Consider the following 8,650-nt stretch of genomic DNA (forward strand, 5'->3'; position numbering starts at 1 on the left):
TGCGCTCACTGGGGGGTTGTTCTGTTGTTCGTAATGGTCTCCTAGAGACCAGTTTGGTCGTTGAAAGAGGGTTGTGCACTGCGGGTCGACACAGTTCTTCCAGTTGTCCCGAAAAAGTGCCCAACATTATTTTTATAAACAGTCATGACACCAGAGTATATTTACAGGTTTGTAGCAGCTGTTGTGCCGAGAATGCGCATTTTTATTCCGAGCCTTTTTCTCAGGCGTACAACTATTATACTCACCAGGGCGAGGAAGGCTAGTGAGTGGCCGAGACTGAACGAGATAAAGGTGCGAGGAAACGATCACATAACAGACTTCAGTGCCCATATGTAGCGTCGTTGTTAGCGTTAAACTTGCCAGCGGAATTGCAGGTTCCGTAGGCAGTGGGATACACTTGATTTTCGCTTTCAGTTACGTATTTACTACAGCATACTACACAGTGCATTTACTGCACTGGGTGTCGTCCATCACGTGGTGTTATTCACTTATTATTACAGTCATTACGGGCTGATGCCCACATTTGTCGCATTTATGAGGAGCACTTTTTAATTCAGTTCCTATCGGCGAGCAATTTGCGCTGCATGTTTGAAATGTGCATCGTTTATTACCAGTTAATACGAGATGAAGTTAAAAAATGTTACACTGCATCCGGGAGAGATATGAATACTATGCGAAAGTATCGGTCATTGCATCTACTATTTACTGGATGACACGTGCTGACAGGTCCACAGTACACAAATTAAAAATTACACGCATCTCCACATTAGTATATTCACATTAATGAAATCGCTAATGTAAAAGAGGAATTCATATTCGTGTTGTATTTTTCCAGGAAGAAACTTTTTTAAGGCTTCCTACCTGTGCGCGAACAAATATATCGTATTCTGCATTAGCATCACACTATACCTTGCATACTGGTATACTACTGGACAGTTCGAGCAAGTTACCGAGCTTCCTCTTTTCGTAAACAACAATACACACACTAGGCATGCATTTTTAACTGCAAAAATTACGGCTCAGTATTAAGCTACAACAGGTGAACTGTTACAGACTTTCTGTAAGTAAGGTAACTTTCAGTTGAAAGGCAAATACCAGTATTCGAAATCCCTTCCGTGCTATCCACAATTGGGAACCCATCTTACTCGAAGCAAATATCTTTGGCTCACGGCTGATAAGAACCTAGAATTTCACAACGAGCCGCCTTGCCCGCTTGGATAAAAAAATAGAAAAGGAAAAAAGATAATATTTTGGTTTTGACAACCAGTGAGTTTTTCTTTTTAAATCGGTAGACAACACCGAGCGCATAGATGTGTGTATCGTCTCCGTAAAATTTATCACTAGTGATCTCACCTACTGCTAATCGTAGTTCAAGAACTGCAGCCACTCGAAGATTAAATTTGGGTTGCTTCAGCTTCATTAGAAGTGAATTCGTTTCCAACGTAAAAAGACGTGACTTATGTTATAAAGTTTCTGAAAGTCATGAAGGATTCAATGGCATTTATATCCCAAGTCATGATTTGAATGCCCTGTAATTTTTTATGTCGTCTGTATGCTCACTTCATGAAACCGATTATTACTTGTAATTTTGTTTTTCATTTATGTACCCATGTCTGTAGAAGATTGCAAACGAATGTTTCCCAGTGGATATTGATACAACGTTTTCCTTATTCGTCTACTAATTGTATGCCAGATGAATGAATTTAAAAAATGAGAAATTATTTGAAATTGTTTTCGGAGAAATAACTGTACCATATTTTGACTCATAATCAGTTAGTTGCAAGCGCCAGTTTTCGAAAAGTGATCCGCTTTGCATGGTCTACGGCGAAATTATTGCCAACGCGTGAAATCGTCAACAGTGTTGACGACGTTTCATACGAAGAAATGTCACTATGACAAACCTGTATCAGTATGCGGTATGACACTCACGGACACGGTTACACTTTTATCTCAGTTGTGAGATGGGAGCAAAGAGCCTGCGAATATCATCTTGATGAATTTCTTCCCGTACCCTAAACACAGGCTGTCTAAGTATGTGAAGATGCTGTTATGAAAATATATGTCTTCCTATCACATACCAGACACGCTCTACGTGTGACAGAGTAGGAGACCAGGCAGGCCAATGAAGGACCCGTAAATTCCTCAAGGCGTCTGGGATGTGAATTGTACAGAGATATCTTGCAACTTCCTACTGGACTCACCATTTAGTACCCTGGTCGTTAAGGATTTACCATTCTTGCCACATAACTTGCGAGAATACAACATTCCTTCAATAATTACAAATCATTCTTTTGTCATATCCAATAATTCCCCATACCATGATTCCAGGAGCTGGAGAGGTATGGGGCACGGTTCTCGAGAACCGCTGCTTCCTGTGACCTTTCAGCATGTCGTCTACAGGACACTGGCGTCAGTCTGACAGGAAAAAAAAGGGAAGGCTTATCGCTGACACCCACAAAATTCCGCACACTGTTTCAGTTGATACGGGCTGTGGTATAGTGTCAGTGGTAAAGGACGAATGACAAATTGAGATCTCGACCTAGATTCCAGCACCCTCTTACCGGCGGCTCGCGGGTTCGTGTTACCACTCTGCTTCTAGCCGAACTGCAGGTGTTGTCATCCGTCAGTTCATCGGAGACAATTAAGCTTCTCGTTGTGTAGTCTGTCTGTAAGCACCTGTTTCTACTCTTCTTGCCGCACTATCTTGACTCCATCTCGTCTTCACTCGTTCTGCAGACATTATATGTCTGTGCTGTCTGTTGGTAAGATGCTCCAATGTCCCTCATGCCAATGATTCTACGTTTCTCAAAGTCCGAATGTTGGTATGTGTACGTCCTCTGGGCGTCCTATGTCGTGAATGTTCCAGTAACTTGAGACACACTCATTAGCCATCGAATATTGGCACACCATCCTTCCTCTGTGGGAATGGCTTTTTTCTGTACTGATGTTCCTGAAAATAAGCTCGTTTAAGGATGAGGACTGGAGTAACAGTTTGATAGCGTTCGGACGAGGTGTTCGTGGTGAAACACTTACCAGCAGTGCGCTGACAAGAGAATGGAGTGTGTGCATATGACCAGTGGGACAGAATTGTATGATCTCTGTCCATTGTGTTGAATCAGTCACAGTTTGGCGGTTCCACAACCACCCAGACTACCGACCTTCCTCCACCATTTTATTGCCTGTAGCATTGCACGGAGATTATAGTGTACTGTGTCCTTTTTACACGAGCTACAACTGCCACCGAAACGGAAGATTGCAGAGAAATGGGCGAAATACTGAATTCGGTCTTTCGAAATTGTTTATCGCGAAATAGGGGAGATAGTGCCACAGACATGATACGTGAATTGGAGTGACAATCATTAAAACAAAGGCGTTTTTCGGTTCGACGGGATCTTCTCATGAAAATTCAATCACCAGTTTTCTCCTCCAATTGCGAAAACACCCACCTACATAGGGAGAAATGATCATCACGATAAAATAAGAGAAATCAGGGCTCGCACAGAAAAATTTAAGTGCTCGTTTTTCCCGCGCGCCGTTCGAGAGTGGAACGGTAAAGAGACAGCTTGAAGGTGGTTAGTTTAACGCTCTGCCATGCACTTAATTGTGAGTAGCAGGGTAATCACATAGATGTAGATGTAGATCTAGAACCGTGGAAGATCGTAACATGGTCCCTCCTGTCGACCATCTTACGAACGTCGAAATGGCAGATATTGAGAGAACCAGTGATGGATTAGTAAACCAACTATAATCGCTTAGTAGTGGAAACGTACCAAAATGGATCTCGCAAACAGAAATCTTGCGAAACTCAGCTTGCTCCGTTCCTCCATGAGATCCAGAGAACTGTAGACAATGGCCCTCAGGTTGGTAGGGTGTTCCTCGACTTCAGGAATGCATTTGGCAGCATCCCTAACTGTCGCGTGGTGAAAAAAGTACGAAGTTCCCGAGTATACGGCCCGACTTGCGACTGGATTCAAGATTTCGTTGCAGACAGAACTTAACACGTGACTCGTAACGGAACAAAATCGACCGATGTAAAGGTAATTTCCGAAGTATCCCAAGAAAGTAAGATTGGACCTTTAGTGTTAAAAATGTACTCGTCTACAAATGACGTTGTAGAAAGCTTCTGAAGTCATTTAAGTCTGTTCGCAGATGATGCGCTTGTTCATAAGAAAGTAGCAACGCCAACAGACAGTATCGATTTGTAGAATGACCTGCAGAAGATAGATGAATACTGCAGACACTAGCGGTTGATCCTAAACGTAAATAAAAATGTAATATATTACGCATACGCAGTAAAAGAAATCCACTATTGTACAACTACACTATTCCAGAATGAAATTTTCGCTCCGCAGCGGAATGTGTGCTGATATGAAACTTCCTGGCAGATTAAAACTGTGTGCCGGACCGAGACTCGAACCCCGAACTTTTGCCTTGCGTGGGCAAGTGCTCTACCAGCAAATTTCACTCCACTATTGATTACAAATTGCTGGAACCAGTATTCAGCGTAAAATGTCGAGGAGCAACTATCTAGAGCGACTTTAAGTGGAATGACCACATAAAACAAATAGTAGGAAAAGCTGATGCGAGACTGAGATTCGTAGGAAGACTATTTAGGAAATGTAACATATCCACGAAGGAAGTGGCTTACAAGACGCTTGTTCGACAGATTCTTCACTATTGTTCATCAATCTGGGGTATTTACCATGTAGGACTAACACAAGAGGTAGAGAAGATCCCACGAAGAGCGGCGCGTTTCGCCACAGAATTGTTTAGTTTGCGCGAGAGCGTTACAGAAATGCTTGAACTGCAGTGGCAGACGTCACAAGAGAGATGTGCATCACGGAGTAGTTTACTATTTCAACATAGAGAGAGCAGTTACTAGCAAGAGTTGCACCACATACTACATCTTCCCACATACTTCTCATGAAATGATCACCGCGAGAAAATTAAAGAAATTAGAACTAATACAAAGACTTATCGACTATCATTCTTCCCACGCGCCATTCCGAGTGGAACTCCTTTACGTGGCTTGCGCAGTATTGATGTAGACCGACGTCTACCTTGATAATATGAGTAACAAAGGAAACTGATAACGAACTTACATAAACTATTTATGTAATTTTCACCATATCGATTACTTACAGCTCCAATAACTGAATGTTAACAACCACTTCAAACAGAGCATGTTGTTGTTGTTGTTGTTGTTGTTGTTGTTGCTGCTGTTGTTGTGGTCTCCAGTCCTGAGACTGGTTTGATGCAGCTTTCCATGCTACTCTATCCTGTGCAAGCTTCTTCATCTCCCAGTACCTACTGCAACCTATATCCTCCTGAATCTGCTTAGTGTATTCATCTCTTGGTCTCACTGTACGATTTTTACCGTCCAGGCTGCCCTCCAGTACTAAATTGGTCATCCCTTGATGCCTCAGAACATGTCCTACCAACCGATCCCTTCTTCTAGTCACGTTGTCCCACAAACTCCTCCCCAATCCTATTCAATCCCTCCTCATTAGTTATGTGATCTACCCATCTAATCTTCAGCATTCTTCTGTAGCACCACATTTCGAAAGTTTCTATTCTCTTCTTGTCTAAACTAGTTATCGTCCATGTTTCACTTCCATACATGGCTACACTCCATAGAAATACTTTCAGAAACGACTTCCTGACACTTAAATCTATACTCGATGTTAACAAATTTCTCTTCTTCAGAAACGCTTTCCTTGCCATTGCCAGTCTACATTTTATATCCTCTCTACTTCGACCATCATCAGTTATTTTGCTCCCCAAATAGCAAAACTCCTTTAACTGTCTCATTTCCTAATCTAATTCCCTCAGCATCACCAGACTTAATTCGACTACATTCCATTATCCTCGTTTTGATTTTGTTGATGTTCATCTTATACCCTCCTTTCAAGACACTGTCCATTCCGTTCAACTGCTCTTCCAAGTCCTTTGCTGTCTCTGACAGAATTACAATGTCATCGGCGAACCTCAAAGTTTTTATTTCTTCTCCATGGATTTTAATACCTACTCCGAACTTTTCTTTTGTTTCCTTTACTGCTTGCTCAACATACAGATTGAATAGCATCGGGGAGAGGCTACAACCCTGTCTCACCCCCTTCCCAACCACTGCTACCCTTTCATGTACCTCGACTCTTATAACTGCCATCTGGTTTCTGTACAAATTGTAAATAGCCTTTCGCTCCCTGTATTTTACCCCTGCCACCTTCAGAATTTAAAAGAGAGTATTCCAGTCAATATTGTCAAAAGCTTTCTCTAAGTCTACAAATGCTAGAAACGTAGGTTTGCCTTTCCTTAATCTTACTTCTAAGATAAGTCGTAGGGTCAGTACTACCTCACGTTTTCCAACATTTCTACGGAATCCAAACTGATCTTCCCCGAGGTCGGCTTCTACCAGTTTTTCCATTCGTCTGTAAACAGAGCATATCGGTGTAAAATATTTTGCCTCCTTAATGATCTGTAAACTCTCGTCTCAACTGATGTCATTCTCGTCCTCAGAGAAGCGCCACGTTTTAGTTTGCTATCTTTTGGTATCGCCAAGGTGCGCTATCGAAATATCGTGAAGTTTTCCATGGTTCTAGCCGACTGGAAACAGTTCAGGGACACTCCTGTTTGTAATTTGTGTGTATGATGTATGTGTGTTTGGTACCCCTAATTGCACGTGTTGTCTGTCTGGTGCTCGCAGCTGCTGGAGGAGTTCCGGCAGTCGGAGGCCGCCAAGAAGAGCCGCCTGGTAGCACTACTGGATGCCAACAGCGACGCCTGAACCTGGGTGCAGCCTGCAGACGACCGACGGAGTGATTACTTCTGTACTGGCTAAGGCAGCTCAACACTAAGTGGGGATGCATTTCCTCAGTCGGGTCATATTTTCTCATTACTCCTCCATTTCGCCGAAACGTAGTAACCATTGTTAAAGCTAGATAATCTGTGTGTGGGCTTTAATTGGGCTTTAATTATCTACTTACATACTGAGGGCTTTTTTTTTTCCGCTGTCGAACGTTAAATACAAAGACTGAACTTTTCGCTGATGTTACAATTGTTTCCTTACCAACAACAGTTTATAAGCAATAGACCTGTTTGTGACGCACTGATGCTGCGTCCTTTTAGGAATATCCTGTTCTGGAATTTGTGTACGGTACTTCTTCCTATTCGGTTTTGTGACTAATTTTCATTCCTTGAAGTGCTCTGATGGAACGATTCTAGATCAGTAACGCCAAAAACTGTACTTAGTTGTTAGGAACATTATAAGAATTTAATGAAAGTCATTAATACTATTCGGTATATAAAGTATATCTAAAAACTATGTAGTATGTGTAAATATATGTATATTAATTTACTTTATAATTCACCCTCGTTAATATTTTCGCGTGATGATATTACCACACTAAGCATTTTTATTTCCCTGAGACATAAGAATTTTATGTGGTTTAACCACTCAAAGTATGTGGTTAATGGCAACATATGTGCTTCCTATTCTATGGAGCAGTATTTTTCTTTAGGTTCCGAAGTAGTACCTGTAACAGTAACCTACACTTAAAAGCATACATGAAGTGCCTGGATCAAATAACTCGCAGCGGTATGTTGAAATAAGCAATACAACTAAGACTGTAGGTATGAAAGTGTAATGTGACTTTCAGGTGTAATATAAGTGAGCGATATACTAAATTTACGTAATTGCACTTTGCCTGCATCACTATAACTATTACCATCCAGGAAAGAATTTAATGGTCGCTTAATTACAGATTTTTGCATACTGAGATAAAATAATCAGTCTATGTTAATCATGAATCTACGAGGGACTTCGCATTCACAGTTGGTCCTCAAGTATTTCTCGAATAAAGCAGATTTAGCGTAATTTACATGCAACTAATGACCTCTTTTTACATCGAAACTTCAGAGCTTTATGTAGCATATTTGTATTTTCTAAATGTTTTGTAAGTATTATAATCCTTCCGGTCCCCCACATGTGGCAATCTTGTCAGTCTGTCTTGTAGAAATTTGCTGTGAGCATCATAGTTGAAATCGGTAAAGGTCAATTAGTGTAACAGAAAACTGTTACGAAACATAAGATTGTCTTCATTACTTACCACAGATTTTGGCGTAACATAGGGTATGTGAAAACGATGCAAAGAATTATGAAGATAGACAGTATATTGTTATACAAGAATTCAGTAAAATAAGAATTTGTGTTATGAGTATTGTGTTGCCAGCAAGTAATAAGTTTCTAATCACATGTAACCTTTTATTTCATCCTCGTATTGTCCTTACCTAATGTGTGGAAAATAACAGTATCAATTAATTATTGACACAGTTAGCAAGTATTTAGTTAGCTTGAGAAGCACAAGAATGTTTTCAGTATTATATTTTAGCATTTGTCAAAAGTGAAATGTAACCTTGTTTAGCGTATATATACTACTAATAAAATTGTAACAGCACTCATATAAAACAGAATAGTTTTTCTAACGTCTGATACCCAGATATAATTATATAATTCTGATGACTTTTTTTTAAAAAAAAATGTTGTTTGACTTGTAGGTCAAGTGACAGCTTCGTCTACCTTAAATATATTTGCTGTGAAGCAACCGAAAGGTGAGTAACATTAAGTGCCAGTGAAAAGAATAATAATTTGGTT

The 8,650-nt window shown here is 40.6% G+C and overlaps 1 protein-coding gene across 1 annotated transcript in view; it reads left to right on the top strand.

The window, feature by feature from the left end:
• LOC124799056 (S phase cyclin A-associated protein in the endoplasmic reticulum) overlaps positions 1-8,426 on the top strand; it is a 621,352-nt gene extending 612,926 nt beyond the window's left edge. The window contains exon 29 of the mRNA XM_047262594.1: positions 6,704-8,426. Within this exon, the coding sequence (XP_047118550.1) occupies positions 6,704-6,784 (81 nt within the window). The 3' untranslated portion in view covers positions 6,785-8,426. The remainder of the gene's footprint in view (positions 1-6,703) is intronic.
• The last annotated feature ends 224 nt before the right edge of the window (positions 8,427-8,650 follow it).

The sequence above is a fragment of the Schistocerca piceifrons genome, chromosome 5 (assembly GCF_021461385.2).
Source record: "Schistocerca piceifrons isolate TAMUIC-IGC-003096 chromosome 5, iqSchPice1.1, whole genome shotgun sequence".
Classification (NCBI taxonomy): domain Eukaryota; kingdom Metazoa; phylum Arthropoda; class Insecta; order Orthoptera; family Acrididae; genus Schistocerca; species Schistocerca piceifrons.